Genomic DNA, 17,760 nt, shown 5'->3' on the forward strand with positions numbered 1-17,760 from the left:
ATTACTCATCGAGGATTTAGTATCGAGCGAGTATTTAATGTTTCGTATACCAGGAACGATACATTCACGGTAAGCTCGAGCTCGTTTTCCAAACAGCGATTATACCGATGAATTGTCAATATTACCGTGAAGGATATGCTACACCGCTTCGATAAAAAAATTCTTCTCGGTATATCCACGGATACAGCGATCGAAGAACCGTGCAGCGCACCCTGCACCCGTCGCGCGTTACTGATAAAGCTCGCGCGCGCGCGCGCGCGCGTCGATCGTCTCGAAACAACAACTTTTCCCTCGTCCGTCACACCCACGCATTTGCCCCAATCCAAGTTTGCACCGTTATTCCAATTGCACGAATTTCCCTCGCTCCTCCAAGAAACTTTAATTTCCCCCCAAAAAGAATATCGCAGAATTTGGCAAAAAATATTCTTCATCCCTCGTTATGTTTTTCGATACCGCGCAACGTTGAAATAACGCGGGATCGTCGCAGCCACGTGTTCGCAACGAAAATTCTCTTGTTAATGGCGCAACGTCGCGAGGGTAAAAAAGGAGCGAGAAAGAAATATATACACGCGCGAGCAAACCCAATGACACGAACTATGACCCTTGCTCGCTTTCGTATAGCTTGTCCTCGCCTGCCATTTTCTTCTTCTGCTGATTCGATTAACGCGTTCGACTGAATAATGCGAGTTCGCGCAGTTTCCACATGTTTTTTACATCGTTTTCCACAAGCAAACTCCAAATACTCGAAATTACGCTTATAGGAACGGTATAGAGAGATTTTTCCCAATTCCTCTTCGAACGTTCTCCAACCGATTCCCCGGCTCGAGAGATCGACGCTCCACAACGCGATACACAATTTGACCAGCAGTCGTTGCTTTCAATACAGTTGAGCGAGTCGCGAGCGATGTATATGGCGACTAGCGTCGGGTAAATTTGCTTTCGCGAAACAATAGCTATAAGGATTAACCAATTGAAGCGTTTAACGCTTTCAGCGGAAGTCGTTGGAAAAGTTCATACAACTACGGGTGGCTCATGAATATATCCATTCTCGGTTTTATATAACACGTTGCTCGTAGGAAGGTTCCCTTTAATCGTCGGTGATAATGGTGGATCAAAATTGTAGATATAATAATGATACAAGAATGTCGATCGAGACACATATATATATATATATTTTTTAAGCGAATACAGCTGTAGTCAAATATATATGCAAGTAGGTGGTTTATCGCGCGAGGTTAGTGGAAGAAATCTTGGGTTGAGCTCTTACGCGGCACAGGAAGTCGTACGTAATGGCTGCGGGTCCCTCCGTCGAGGAGAGCGAGGTCAGAAGGTGTCGGTCGGGCCCCGAGCGAGGGAGCGCGAAGGAGGCCGAAGCGTTCAGCCGCGAGAACAAGCCGAGAGAGAGAGAGAGAGAGAGAGAGCCGCAAGAGCGACGGAGGCACATCCGTTCCGGCGACTTGAGCCGGTAAAAGTTTCGGGGATGCGCTTTCTTCGTTCTCAAATCTGAAACGCGCCGGAGCGTTAGTAGTGCCGAGGTGAGCGACTGAGGTCGCCATTTCCGCTTGCCAAGCGAACCGCATTGGTCATTCGATTTAAAAGTTTAATCAGGGGCCTATAAAATTACAGTTCCTGCGTGCTGGCTGGCTGGCTATATCGACGACGCCACATGGCGAGGCTGATGCGTTCGCTCGGCATTTCTTTAGAAGCTTTCCGAACGTTCATATATATATATATTTATATACAGCATATCATAGCTCTTTAAATGGCGACAATTTTTCTCCAAGTATCCCCATCTCCACCAATACAAACCTACTCGCTCTCTATATACATACACACGCGCATACGTCAGGCGTGACTCGAGCGGGAACCTCGAGGAGCGCTGAAATCCCGGACGACGCGACGGTTATGCGCGCAAGGGTGTGTTCGATCATCGTGCGATTATTTGAATAAAATGCGCCGAGCTACGTCAGCGTCAGCGTCTGCGTCAGCCGTCGGACCTTCTCCGATCCGAAGCTTTCTCTCTCCGCACATTTCTCCTCCTCTTCCCCCCCCCCCCCTCCCTCCCTCCCTCCCTCCATCCGCCTCTATATCGAAGGTTGACTTGACCCACCCGGGAATAATTTAAACCGAGAGTATACACACACACACACACACAAGTGTGTCGCCGAGAGAGCGACGAGTCACCTTCCAGGCTGCTCCCTTGTCGTCGTTGTTGTTGCTGTTGTTTGGTAGCTCCACTCGTAGTCGCTCGTGTTTGGGGACGGCTGCTCGCCGAAGCGTGTAGGACGCGCGAGTTTTCTTTATTTACCTTTGCTGTATATATATATATATATACTTACCCCCTCCCTTCTTCTCCTTACGAACGACGCAGCGACTCCAACGAGATTCATGAGCCTCGACAGCGCCGTGCGTCGATTTAGAGAAGCGAAGAACCGTCTTCGTCCTCTTCGTCCTCGTCGTCGTGGTCGATGTGCCCTTTGTCTCCCGAGCCGTGAACGCACTTTGGAATGTATTTCGGCTCCCGAGAATACCAACCTAACCCTTCTCAACCTACTTGGATCGGCCTGATGTTTTCATCCTCGTCCCCACGGCCCGGCCTAAACCGTAATACGCGCTCTCGAGCCCCCCCTCCCCCCTATTCTTCGGAGGCCGTCGATAAAGGAAAAAGAACCGCGGCGAACCACGCACGCAAGCTGCGGGATAAGCGGAATTAAAAATTCAAAGCAGTCTAGCGCCTCTCGCGCGCGTTGTAGATATCGCGCATAATAACAAGGTCCTGGAGGTACAGTTAAAGGAAAATTATTACTGGTACTACGGTCAACGATGCTTGAAGCGTACTTCCCAATCTTTACGCGAGCAGTTATACCTTTGTTCGAGGAAGAACGGTTATTGTATTGAATAGCACGCTCTAATATATGTACTTGGCGCAAACTTTCTTCCAACCGAGTCGAACCTCCGTTCAACAGTCCTCGTCTTCGTTCTTCGCTGATCCATCTCGAAAAGTATCGCCGAAAAAATCGCGCGTCCAGTTCTTTTCTCGATGCAAGGATCGATTGTGCTCCGGCGGCTCTGGCGCACAGTGACAACTTTAACGAGTCTGGCTGCCTTATATATATTCCTTCACTCTCATTATTGTCCAATCATACGCAAATTTCTGATAAATAATTTACCACTTTGTAAAATTTCTCAATGAATTATAAATTAATTATCGTCAAAAAAATCTTTTGGCTCTTTTCAATGTGAAGATCGATTATGCTCCGGTGGACCCTCTAACGACACAATGACAACTTTAACGAATCTGGCTCCCTTATAATACATATTCCCTTTCATCATTATCCAATCATACGCGCAAGTTCCTAATAAACAGTTTACTACTTAATAAAATTTCTCCTTGAGTTATAAATTAATTCCTGCTTTTCGTTTCGTTTTATCATCCAAAACAATTTATATACTATTTTGTTAGATGTAGTAAAAGAGGGAGTAGGGGCTTCTACAAGAGAGTACTTATAAAAATGCTGACCTTTCCAACGATTTCTCTCTAGCCGATTACGCAAAGATCCGACAAAAATGTTAATGTTTCCCTTTTTTTCCTATTTGCTCGATCGAACGCATCGACCGACGAAGCTTCCTCTATTCCTGGTGCAATCACCCCGTATGAATCATTAGAGAAACAATGCCGAAGGCGCAGTGGCGTATCTATCATACGCGTGGGTGGTGCAGCTGTACCGTGCGGCCAACGGGGAAGAAGAATCCTCGCTGCAGCGAGAGAGTCAGCAGTTTTTCATTTTCTCTCCATAGATTTCCATAAACCGAATGCATCTCTCGCTGCACTCGTCTTTCCTAAATCCCTGATTTACGCTCTAATCCTATTATGCTTTAGAAAAGACCGTACGAGAATTTGAATCAACGTCGTTTCATCGTAAACAAATCAGCTACCGGTTTAATGCCTCGTTCATACAGCAACAAAAAATAAAAATAATCCACCGATTTTTTTGTTATCGACGATAAGACGATTCGACGCTTGGAATTTGTCAGATCGATCGCAGTGACGAAAAGAGTCTTGTGTCTGGGTGGCGTATTAATTCAGCGAACACGATACCCTCTCGAATAGGCCGGTATATCGATCTCGATTATCGACACGCTCGGGCGTCGAGCAACGAAACACGCGGCTTCTCCCCCAGTGGTGGAGGCCGCGGGGACCGCGTGGTTCGTGCACCGGCCACCTTTATTCAATGAAAATTCCGCTTTATTTTTTTGCCCCCACCCGGCGAGCATCCCTCCTCTCTCGAGCAAAGCCAAACAATGGCCATTATGCGGAAGGAGGAACTCGGGGATTCCCCGTTTGACGAGCAACCGAAGCTCCGCGACCACCAACCCCCCCCCCCCCTTATCCCCCTCCAACCATTTTTTTAAAAAAACCTCGAACGCTATATTTGCATTCTACCATAGTTAAACCATTCGCGATAACGTTAATTCCAACGTCGTTTTCTGCTTGGTAAGGAAAGAGGTTGTGTTGAAAAAGTTTGCTACTTCTTATTATATATATATATTAGGGTGGCCATAAAAAAAGAAAATTTTTTCCGGAGTTTTTATTTTTTTAAGAATGATGAAAAAATAGAAATCCAATTTTTTTACATTTTTTTGAAGCCGTTAAATGGTGCCGATATCGTTTTTAAAGTTAAAAATCCGATGTTCTTCCACTTTTTCGATGTTAGATATGTAAACCAAAATTCCAATAAGCTTTTAATTTGTCAAAAATTATGAAAAAAAGTGATCCTCGAATTTATAGAATTTTTTGAAGCCGTTAAATTGTGCTAATATCGTTTTTAAAATTAAAAATTTAGATTTATTGAAAACGATTTAACGAAATTATAAATTAATATTGTGCTTTGAAAAGTCCTTTAGTTAAATTACAAGAAAATGTAATAAAAAAAAACATTAATCCAGCACAATATTAATTTATAATTTTGTTAAATCGTTTTCAATAAATCTACATTTTTAATTTTAAAAACGATATCGGCACCATTTAACGGCTTCTAAAATATCTAAAAAAATTTAATTCCTCTTTTTTCATCATTCTTAAACAAAATAAAAGCACCGGAAAAAATTTTCTTTTTTTATGGCCACCCTAATATATATGCTACACGTGTATCGTAACACGCGAAGAGTACAATTCGTAATTTGTGTGACATTTGTATAGGTAGGTATGTACGATCCAGTAGAGGGATTCGAGTGTGCAGCTCAGAGTCCCGTATATAAACACACGCAAACACACATGTGGATCGAGTTAAAGCTGCGTTTGTGTATACACAAAAGACTCTCTACACACACACACACATACACACACATAGCAGAGCTTGCAACTCGTACAATAGATTTAACCAGGAGTCTGTGGAGAGGCACCCTGGCGTAACGCACGGATTGTGTTTTCTCTACATACCATATATATATATATATATAAATGCAGGCAAGAGCATCGAGACAGCTGTTCGTAGTATTATACCTGGCACGGTCGCATTATGCCTTAAGGACAATCGTGGGAATTCCATTAAGTGGCCTTGAATGGTTCATTCATGTCGATCAACTCTTTTCTTAACGGGGTTGACAGATCAATCGGCGGCACGAGCTATCCACTCCACTCTCTTCGTCTCCTTCTTCATCTTCTCCTACCTCCGCTTTCCTCCCATCATCCGTCAAACTCAATTACTTCCATTCCCCCATTCCTCCATTCACGACGATTCATCAATCCGAGCTCCATAACAGCGCGCAAATGTTTACTCGTCCATCATTTTTCCTCCCCCGCGCAATTCCGTTCTTCGTTCGGCCACTCTCTTCATCATCGCGCGACCGCGTTGGTTCTCCAGCCCCGAGAGACACTTTGCGCCGGTTTAGCTTCATGGAGGATTTCGATACGTCCGGATCCCTCGCGAAGGTCAACCGGTTCAACGTGACTGGTGGAAATGTTTTGGTAGCGCGACGCTATTTCTCTCCGGAGACCTCGAAGACCTCGGAGACCTCGCGGAAGACTCGATATATATGGGTGATCGACGCGCGGTCGAATGCTTCGCGATCAGTTTGATAAACAAAATTCGGATTACCCTTCGGACTACTACATATATCTATATGTCATTAGTGGTATTTACATAAACCTCGTAGAGAGATAAATATCTATCGCAACTGTCGATATTCATTCGAATACCGTGCATGTAATACCGTACAACGTTTATTTGCTCTATCACTCTTGGTGAATTGTGAATATCTGGATAGTTTTTTAGTGTTTTCAATCAATCTAGAATTTTTATACTATATTCAAGCAAAAAGATTTTTGGGTTGTGACCAATCTCGAATAAATAAATTGCTGAAACATGATGAATTTGGTCTATTATATATGTAAATATATATCTATATATATTTCGATGAGTCATATTTTGGATGGAACATAAAGATTATTGTGATATCTTTCAGAATGCTGGATAATTATGAGAGGGGAGAGGTGACACCACCACCAGTAAGTAGCTATGGCGGTTCTCCAGGACTCTTGGCACTTCACTCCTCGCTGTACGCCACGCCATCTTCGAGGGGCTACGATCTCGATGCGAATATTGAACCAAATGACAGCTCCATGCCAATCGATACACAAATAATTTCGGTACGCAATCATGAATTCTTATATATATATATATATATATATATATATATATATATATTTATGTAATTTTCAATAATCTTCGTCGGTGAAATGAATTTTTCACCAAAAAATGATCCTCGAGTTTGCAAAGGGTCATTGACATCGGTGGACCAAACTGACAACTCCACCAATTTTCATATTGCCAGGTGTATAATTTAAGGACGTAGGACGATGGTCGCTGAGGAGGGGGAATCGCGCGCGTTTCGGATGGCAAGGAATGATATACTATATATATACGCACGTATAGTTATAAGGGCGACCGGGCAAGAATCAAAGTGTCACCGCGATTAATGTAAGAGTTTGCTCGAAGAGACACACGCGAGCTCGTAATCACTCGTATATAGCTGGGAGACATTGTTAATGACTCGGCTGAAAAGAAAAGGGGTCAGATCGTCGACCGTATGATTAAGTTAATCACAGCGATATTCCTGTGTCTGCAGTCGTCTGTCGTCTCTTCGGCGATCGCATCTCTGTGTAGCGATATATGTATATGTAGTCGTGGATCCTGGCCGGTGTATATTTCGAACGAAACGAAAGAAATACATCTTCATATATCCTAAGAAAATTTCTGTCTGTCGTTTTTCTTCAGTAATCACATCTCTGTGTATATATAGCGATATACAGCCGTGGATCCTGGCCGGTGTATATTTCGATCGTTCAGAGCGAGAGAAAAAGAAAAAACTGCAACGTAAATGCTGAAGAAGATTGTAAAAAATAAACTTTTAATACCCAACAGATCCCGGGGATGCTGGGCGGTCCAGGGCAGCAGCGATTGGAGGACATGTCGTGGCTGGCTTCCGGTTCCTCTCTGGACTACCAGCAGGGCATCTCCTCGGGGATTCCCGCGGGAGTGAAGATGTGCCATCCAGGCAGTAGCGCCCAGCGAAGTCTGAAGGAGCAGCGGATCCGACGGCCCATGAACGCCTTCATGGTCTGGGCAAAGGTCGAGCGCAAGAAGATGGCCGACGAGAACCCCGATCTACACAATGCCGATCTCAGCAAGATGCTCGGTACGATTTACCGTCTAGACAATAGCATATTCCTCTCCTCTGGCTTCTTCTATGATATATATATATATATATATATATATATAGGTATACCGTCAGTCCCGTCACACGGCACTCTCCCGCACCTTCGTCTATTCTTCCCATTCCCGTTCTCCTGGTCCCACCTCTTTGTCCCTCGCGCGAGCGAGCGAGCGAGCCAGGAGCTTCCTCCTCTTCATCTCTCGTCATTATAGTTTTCTCTTTTCCTTTGCTCTCTCTCTCTCTCTCTCTCTCTCTCTCTCTCTCTCTCTCTCTGCCATAAAACCTAAGTGAGTCGTCGTAGCTGTACGACCATCCGCCAACATCCCCGGCGGAGTGAGAAACCACTGGTACCTACTCGCACTACTACACCAGCTCCCATTCATCCAACTAATCTTCCATACTTGCGTCTGCAGCTACCTTAATCCCACCACCACCCCCCCCCCCCCTCCCTCACTTTATACACGTGCAATTATCCCTAATCGAATATATTATATATACATCCTACGTCTTTCATTGCGATGCATCAAAGTTAAAATATCAAAACATGCGTTATTATATAGTTGGAACGGTGATCCGAGTTTGCCTCTCGATTTAATAAAGGAAAAGTCGATTAACAAAGCTGCAAATCGCTCGAATCGACTCGCGAGCACTAGAGTCGATGCGCGTGTGGAAACAACGAGTCTCGGCGGTGCATGGGAATAAGAAAGTGAGAAAAGTCGTACGTGGCATCCGTTATTAGTTTAATTAGAGAGGTGCCAGGCGTGTACCAGCGCTCGAATGGAGATATTCGCTCCCGCGCATTTTCCTTCTTAATTCCTATGCGAGGACTCGATTGCACGCGCGTTACACTTTGATAGGTCGAATACATATATATATATATATATAACGATGAGGTACAAGACGCATGTTCTTCGCTAAAACCATGCCGCTACGTAAACTCTACCAGGCAGCAATATTTATTATATTATCAGACCCTCGGAAGCTTCGCGCAACACCGGAAATGAAGGATTTCCTCCTCGCGGTAACGAGCCGGCCTGGCCTCACACTTATCGTTATCATATGCAAAACTTTAAACTTAATAGACGACCTCTGGATGCTTATCTGCAGAATTAACTCTCAGTATATATATATCTCCTTTGCCTACACTGGTATCTCTTCATAAAACTAGCAAACCGTGTAATTTCTCTCTTCTCTTTTCCAACGACTTGTGCAGTATATATATATATATATATATATGCGTTCATTGTCATTCTTTTACGGCGAATAGACGAGCGAATGATTATTAGTTTTATCGCATCGTTGGGATTTATTCACAGGATTTAAGATTCTTCTGGTATATATATATATATATATATATATATCGTAGGATTTTCGTTAGTAACGGACCGTTGATAAAGTTAATAAAACGGAGATAAATAGGAACGTTTAAACGCGATTTGTTTGGAGCGATGGTTATATATATATATATATATATACTTTAGGGGGAGCCAGATTGCGATTATGGAAATGGCATAAATTAAAGGTTTTTAGGTGGATAATATTTCTCGTTTGGAAGGTAACGATCTGTCAGCAGTCGCGCCGTGCGCTATCGTGGGTTACACGTTGAATTATCGGCAATTGCACGGAGTTCGCAACGTTATTGGCATTTCTACGATCCGCGAGTGGCCATCGTGCAGAAAATTGTTGAGTCTTCGTGCATGCGCCCACCTAGCAGTGCCCATTTTAGCGCGGCAACGCGTATCTACATATATATATATATATATATATGGGTGTGTGCGTGGAACGGAGAGACGCGCGTGTCTACGCGTTGTTCCTTCATCAGTGAGTTCCACCTCGCCACCTCTCGATTTTTCCTGGAAAACTTCTCTTCACGTAATCCATCGTGCGTTTCGTTCGCTAAACCTTGGTCCTTTTCCTGAATCTTCTCCTCTGCATCTCCTCTCAAAAACAAACTCTTTATTCGTTAGAAAATACTCTTCCTCGGTCAAGAAACAACTTTCGAAATTTTCTATCGTTATACGATACGAGTCGAAAAATAAAACCTGCTTTTGACTAACTTTCCCCTAATTTATATAAATAAAACAGGTGTAAAGTCCTAATTTTCGAGCTCGTTTTCAACTAAATTCGTTTCAATAAAAAACCTTACTTTTTAACTCGAGAAGAGAGCAGTTTTTCTGGATCTCTCGAGAAAAAACTTTATGCACGATCGAGGGTTCGATGAATGCATCTACAACCATTAAACGCTACAGATAGAACCTTCGCGATTCAAGGAAACAAACCTACCTCCCAAACTACAAAAAAAAAGGAGCACCACGTACAAAATTATCAGAAAAATTCCTGAAAAAAAAAAGTCCCCGTGCAGATTCGACTCCGGAGACCTCGAACCGTGCGCATTCTTCATAATTCGACCGTGCGCGTTAATTTTTCTCTCGGCACGTACGTAGGGCTCATCGAGACAACGTCGAACGAGAAAGAAAAAAGATTCGTGCGCGACGATAAATAAAGAAACTGGAGAAAGCAGTTAACGATCGGATATATCGCCGGAGCTGATCAAGGCGGGCGCGATGTTATTGGCATGACGCGGCTATATAGGATTACTATGCGCCTTGGGTCTTACCGCCCCCACTTTTCTCTCCTTTTTTTCCCAGACATCCTACATATTCATGCGCGTGCTGTATGTCGATCCGTCCGTCCGTTAGTTCGTCCATCGCATCGGCACATATATATATATATATAGACACGCGAGCGTTTCCTTCGCAGACGAGTCGATCGGCGGCCCCTGCGTCGTGTGCGTGCATAATCGTCCTCCTATGTAGCTACGCACACAACCACGCAACGCGTACCTCGACACCCTCGCAGAAACGCGTATAGCCAAAGCCAGGAGTTTTACGCTTGCTTGCATCCACGCACACGTGCGATGCTTCATGCTTTTGTGTGTGTGCGTTGTTGTTGTTGCAACAGTGCGCTCGCGTCCATACGCGATCTATGCAAACACACACACAGCAAGCGATACACGCGTGTACTATACACATGTGCTATATATATGTAGAAAATGCGATGGAGCAATAATAGTTGGGACCAAACGCTCACGCTCTGGATTCCAACGTCCAAGATTCGTCTCCGCTTGTATATATATATGTTCATCACCTTATACTACCTTTTATCTGTATATATATGTATAGATGTAGGAAATAAGATGGAGCAGTAATAATTGGGACCAAACGCTCGTACTCTGAATTCCAACGTCCAAGATTCGCCTCCATTTGTATATATATGTTCATCACCTTATACTACCTTTTATTTGTATATATATATATATGTATAGATGCAGAGGAAATGCGAAGGAGCAATAATAATTGGGACCAAACGCCCGCACTCTGAATTCCAAGGTCCAAGCTTCGTCTCCGCTTGTATATATATGTTTCATCATCTTGTATACCACCTTTTATTCATATATATACTCTAAGAGGACCAACTCGATCATTCAGCTACCAAAATCATCGAGTCGAACCTTAATGAACCGTTCCACCGAGTTCCACGGTGGTCCTCGAGTTCCCTGCGAAATTTTCTGAGCGAACGGTACGAGCGACACCCTCCCCCCTGGTTCTCGTACATAACTAACAAGACGCAAGAAGATGGCGACACACACACACACACACGAAGGAACAGAAACGCGCGCGTTGAGGGCCTCATATCCGGTGACGCGCGTGCTCGCGCATCTTTATCAATGCCCGATCCTCTTCAGCTTTTAAACTCGCGCGCTGACAGTGGAAAATCAACGGCACTCCCCTACACTCTATATATATATATATATATATATGTAGCAACATGCGTTATATCGCGAAGGTGGGGTGAAAATTTGGAGAACCGAAAGCTTCGAATAAAAATGGTATTTTCGCGTGGTGCGCGCTACGCCACTGTCGTACGACCACCTACGACAAATCTGGCAGCTTGCGAATAATGGCAGCCGTGTTGCGTGTACCGTGCACCAGCGACAGAGCCGACGGGACCAACAGAAGAGATAGAGGACTCGGACTGGGGCCGCAGACAGTATCGTTCTTTAGTACCACTGATTGCACGCCTCTATTTTCCCTCGAGTACGTCACGAATATCGCTGTCGTTGGATCGGTGGCAGCAGCCTCTGCTGCAGCGCCGACCAATCGCAAAACACCCTATATATATATATATATATATATATACAGGGTGTTTTGCGTAAAACGCTCCAGAGCATGGATACAAAATGACGAGTATCTCTTTAACTATAAGAGATATTCAATTTTTTCATATGACCTTTTTGAAAGCAAATATCAAGAGATTTCGAAAAGGTCCTATGCAAAAATTGAATATCTCTTATAGTTAAAGAGATACGCATCATTTTGTGCCCATGCTCTGGGTCGTCTTACACAAAAAACCCTGTACATATGCAGTGGCAATAGCCGTGCAAGAAGAGAGCCACGGAAATCACACTGCGATCGACGATTACATCCAAGAACGTTACGCACTAACCTTTTCCATTCCGACTAATCCTTATGCAAGCCGGCTAGTGTCGGAGGAGTCGTAAATAATATATATATATAGGTATATAAACCGGTCGAAATAGCTTCATTCCGCTAAATCCGTGTCTCTTTGCGACGCTCCTGCGAGGAATCCTTGTAACCTACCTAATGGCCGACACGATAGTGTATCATACTGAATATGTGCTGTATTGTTGAGGCGAATGTACCTCAGCGTATAGAAAGTAACGAAACGAATGCCATCCCAAGGTTCTCGCGAGACTAAAACTATATATATAAATGCAATAATCTCGGTTATCGCTCGTATCGATCTTCCAGGAGCGAGACGTTATTATGTTTTTTGCTTTTTCATGGCGGAATCTCGATGATAAGAGCGGAGAGTCGAGAATTATTTCGCGTTGGGTCGGAGTTAGACGCGTCGGTGTCGAGGTCCACTGGCGAACGATTCGCAGCTGGGAGAGGAATCACGACGTCCAGTATCTCGGAATAATGGTGTCCGGCGGTGGCGAGATAAGGCTGCTCCTTGTGGGATTTAAGGGACAGGTCGCGCGGCGCGGGAGCGGCGAACGTACGTTGCGCCTGTAACGCGCCGCGGTTCAGAGTTATTGGCGCGTGCGCTGCCAGCCGTTGGTAATTCTATTTTCCTTTGCCATTTTTCTAATCGTCTGTCCTGTGAGCTGAAAGAAAGAGAGAGAGAAAATTTTATTCGAATCGATCACCACGTGGTCCAACTTTGCTACGGTCATGGGCTGCGCTAAAATTCGGATCTCGATTATATATATATATATATATATATAGGTAGGGGGCGTTAAACAACGCGACCAGTATCTTACTATAATGGTGTCCGGTTGAGTGCCGATAAGGTTGCGCCTTCTGGAATTTAAAGGACAGGTATATAGGGACACACCGTAAACGTTTCTCCGATTGAGAATTATTGGCACGTATGGGTACCGTCTCTCAAGCGTCATTATTGTGTCTCTTGTGCCGTATCGCATTCGTTTCTCTCTCCTCTCCTCTCCTCTCTCCTCTCCCAGTCCTATGAATCATAGTTAGATAAACGCTCGCGAGTAAAATGTCAGCACCGTTTGAGTAAATTCAACCAGTCCTTTGAGATACCTCGCTCTCCACTGCTTCTCCTCCACACACGTGTAATCAACGACCCCGAAAAATATCGAGTTGTAAATTTCAATCGTGCTTCTCGGATGATTTTTAATATTTACACGTTTCGAAGGAGGAATTTTTTGCTAGAAGTAGTGATGAAAAGTGTCTTTGGGAACAAATGGAAAATACGGTCGATTGTATTACAGTAATGTAGGATGTTCCTTGGACGATGGCCATGTCAATACCATTGGATAGGAGACAAAAATCTAAGTAAAAAAGTTGTAATAACTTTTTTGCTAGCACTTTTGGTTAAAAAGTTATTTGCAATTAAAGAATATCGATTGTAGTATGTAGTTCCTTTCTTAAAGAGGAAGATTGTTTTGGTCGCATTATAAGGCCAAAATTGCTAAGATTCTGTGAATTAAAATACTAAGAAAAATACAAAGCCAAACATCCACTTGAGTCTATTGAAGTGGTTGAAGGCCGATCGTCAGTTTCGAGTTTGAGCGCCATAAAAACAATCAAAACATAAACACTTTGGAGAAAAGCTAAGGGCTAAGATTGAAACATTTGCAACTTTCGTTTAACAAGTTAATTATTTATATTTTGGAATTGTTCGTATTTTTATGATGAAAATGAGTTCAAACGCAACATAATCACATTAATTCTAGAGTCAATTAAAAGTTTTAATTGATTAATAGTATCGCTAAAAATAGTCGTAATTATGTCACGTTTCGACTCATTTCCATCATAAAAATACGCACAATTCAAAAATATAAATAATTCATTTGTTAAACGAAAGTTGCAAAAGTTTCAATCTTAGCTTATAGCTTTTCTCCAAAGTGTTTATGTTTTGATTGTTTTTATGGCACTCGCACCCGAAACTGCCGATCGGCCTTCAACCACTTCAATAGACTCAAGTGGATGTTTGGCTTTGTATTTTTCTTAGTATTTTAATTCACAGAATCTTAGCAATTTTGGCCTTATAATGCGACCAAAACATTCTTCCTCTTTAAGAAAGGAACTACTACAATCGAAAATCTTTAATTACAAATAACTTTTTAACCAAAAGTGCTAGCAAAAAAGTGTTTACAACTTTTTTACTTAGATTTTTGTCCTCTATCCAATGGTATTGGCATGGCCATCGTTCGTGGGACACCCTATATAGTATGGAAACTTTCTTCGTAAGACAAATTTAAATATTAATCTCTGATGGATGATATGGATCAATTCAAAACATCGATATTTCTCCATTCGTGTAATTATGCCAATTAGAGTTTTTGGATATCGATCGACAAACGACAAAACCCTTTGAATTAGCAAAAATAAGAGGGAAGAAAGGTTATATAACGAGGATTGATAAAGAGCTTGCGGGTAATCACAGCTGACGGAGAGACATTTTAATTTAGCGCTTTGGTTGCCACGGTCAAACGCTTGGCTAGTCGCTGAGGATTTTAACAAGTTGATCCACGAAGGAAAATGCGCGCGCGCGAGCCGATATAAAGGAACAAATGAGTTTCGTGATCGTACGAGAGCCGATCTTGTCCGGGTTAATCGAGCGGACTCGGTGGAGATGGGGAGGAGGGGGGGGGGGGGGAGAGAGTCTCACTAGCGACCGAATCAACGCAACTGACGCCAGACCAGGCTCCTAAAGAGAGAGAGAGAGAGAGAGAGAGAGAGACGACACAACAACAAACAAAATTCCAATTACAATTTCAAACCGTGATCCAATGTATATTATAATTTTTAAAAATTTTCTCGATCCATCCGCTCGAATAATTCGTCGATGAGGCGCCTCGATAAACGAGCCGCGGTTCGACCGAGCAAAAAACATCCATCGTTTTCCCGTAATTAAAGATAAATCGGGACCATCGGTGAAAGCGAACCTTACCGCATACAAAAGCGTGTTTTCTCGCATTACCGAAAGTTCGCCAGCGGTTTGAAAATATCATCGACAGGTGGATCTGTACCGGATAGATTTACGGTTTCGATATAGTTTACGGCGAAGAGGCATAAAAAGGCATTTATTCGATGGAACGTCGATTGGCATTGGCCGGCCTCTCTCTCTCTCTCTCTCTCTCTCTCGGACATTTTTACCTTTAACCAAATTCGCAGAGAGTGGGCAGAGCCATGCAATTCTTACCTCAGAAGTTCATCCGCCGTGTTTATTCCGAGGCGCGGCTATTGTTCGATCCAGTTCGAGGCCCGTACCGTCCGTGCGCGCGCTGTTCCTACGGAATACAAACTCGGTGGGATCGCTGGAGGGTGGAGGGGGGGGGGGGGAGGGTAACGAGAAAGAGAGCTGCTGGAGCTTGCGTCGATCCATGTTATCTTTCACGCACAAGGAAAATCTTTTCCTATATTCGAATGTTATTTCGTCACTACGAACGCTATATATATATATATGTTCTCACGGAATAGAAATTATTTCGGTGGGAGGGAAATGAGGCTGATTCGACAAAATTACAATTTTTGCTTTAGTCTCTCTCTCTCTCTCTCTCTCTCTCTCTCTCGCTCTCTCTTGCAATAATTATAACAGTCTGCCTGGAATCACGCGCGCGCAACGGAAACGAAATTATCGGCGAAGCGAGTCTCGGCATCGATCGTTATGGCATTTCAAGTGGATTACAAAAGTTTTCGATCGCTTTTATCGCTCTTTCGTCAGACGGGCGATAAAAGCGAGTATTCCGCAATGCATTTAGACCGATCGCGTATTGTAGCAGGCTGTATACATGTATATAGTCTTGCACGCAAATGTACGAACGCGAGCGAGCGATTTAAAAATGGAGGAATATAGTCTCGTTGCAAAAGTTCTTTTCAAAAAATTGGACAGTGTGTGCGTGTGTATGCGCGCGCGCGTGTGTTCTTCGAAGCGTGACCTTGGAACGAAACAAGCAAACGCCGCGACCGGTGCATAACGAGCCTTTGGACGAGATCGGAACCAATAATTGCGCTTGCATATACAAATTGAGTTGCGCGCATCTCATGGTCCACATCGAGCTATACGTTTATTCTTAGCAAAAATCCTGTGTACGTACACCCACCAGCTCGTATCGTACGGTACACGCAATATTCCTCCGATGCATCGTCCGCTATAAAGCAAACCCCTGCCCCAAGAAGCAATCTCCGAAGAATTAAACCATCGATATTCATTAGTATTGACGTGTTTCAACTTATAAACATTTCATTTAAATTTTAAATATTGTTTTGGTAAATTGTAGTAGATCGTTAGATTGGACGATAATTTATGGTAAATCCGTGAAAATCTCGTGTAATTCGTAAGGGACGTAGATCGAGTTCTGCCATGCACGTATCGGAAAGAGGTTGTGCCAATGAGATCGCATATTTCCACTCGGAGTAACCATTCACACATACAAGCCGCCGTATCCGTGCGATGGGACAAACGTTGTCACTTCACATGGATACGCCGATTGGTACGTGTGAAAAGTTACTCAGGGTGGAAATATGCGATCACTGGGTGGTGCACCACGCAACGACCCGGTTCACCAAAGATTTGTTTATGGCAAATCCGTAAAAATCTCGGTGTAATTCGCAAGGGACGTAGATCGAGTTCTGCAACGTATCAGAAAGAGGTTGTTCACCATGCGCAACTACCCGGTTCACCAATGACTTTGGCTTCTTCCGCTCGTTGATATATTTATTCCGATTCGTCCTATATATATATATATATATGTGTGTGTGACCAGACGCGCGTTAGTCGAGGTGTGCGAAGTAAACATGCAAAGGGGGGAGAGGGTAGAGGAAGAGGAGGTGGCGAGGAAGAAAAAGAAGAAGGACCAGGCGAGGAATGGGTTGGCTAAGCTAAGCAATAATAAGCCATAAGCGCCGCAGTCTCTGCATAGAATGCCGGGTAATGAGGTGGAGTCGAGCCTCGACTCTGGCCGCACCCTTACCTAACCTAACCTTAACTTACCTCCCGACGACGACGCTACGCTCGCGAGCCGACCGACCCACCTATCCCGACGACACACCACGAAGATTGCAACATCCTCGCGTAGATTTACCTCCGGAGAGAAATAAATTATTATATTTATGAAAATACACGCGAGGCGATCGCGCGCGCGCGCAGAGTCCGTACACGTAGCCTTCGCAAGGGCCCCGAGCCGGTACGTAATTCAACTATCGCGACGCTCCTGGACCACCTCTTCCGAGGCGCCCCGACGCCTCCAGCGAAATTTTCCTACGTCCCCCCTCTCCCTCGTAACGCGTTACAATACAATTTCAATCTCGAAGGGTCGAACGTCAAAGTCGAGGAATTCGATCCACGAAGATCCTCGCGACGTTCGAGCGATTCCAGCCTTGTTTCCCAATTGCCAAGTGATTCTTCCGTTCTCCAGGAAAGTCTTCGATGAATCGACCAATCGAGTTCCGTCGCTGGTGAGGATTCTTTAGTTTTTCTCCGAACGCA

At 44.0% G+C, this 17,760-nt stretch overlaps 1 protein-coding gene across 2 annotated transcripts in view; it reads left to right on the top strand.

The window, feature by feature from the left end:
- Window positions 1-17,760, top strand: part of Sox15 (Sox box protein 15) — a 62,797-nt gene that overhangs the window by 33,652 nt on the left and 11,385 nt on the right. For both annotated transcript variants that reach the window (XM_066734207.1, XM_066734206.1), the window contains exons 3-4: window positions 6,466-6,649; window positions 7,425-7,698. In XM_066734207.1, the coding sequence (XP_066590304.1) occupies window positions 6,466-6,649; window positions 7,425-7,698 (458 nt within the window). The remainder of the gene's footprint in view (window positions 1-6,465; window positions 6,650-7,424; window positions 7,699-17,760) is intronic.

This window comes from Prorops nasuta, unplaced genomic scaffold, assembly GCF_024137725.1.
Source record: "Prorops nasuta isolate Cenicafe-Biocafe unplaced genomic scaffold, Cenicafe_Pnas_1.2 PNAS00011, whole genome shotgun sequence".
Taxonomy (NCBI): domain Eukaryota; kingdom Metazoa; phylum Arthropoda; class Insecta; order Hymenoptera; family Bethylidae; genus Prorops; species Prorops nasuta.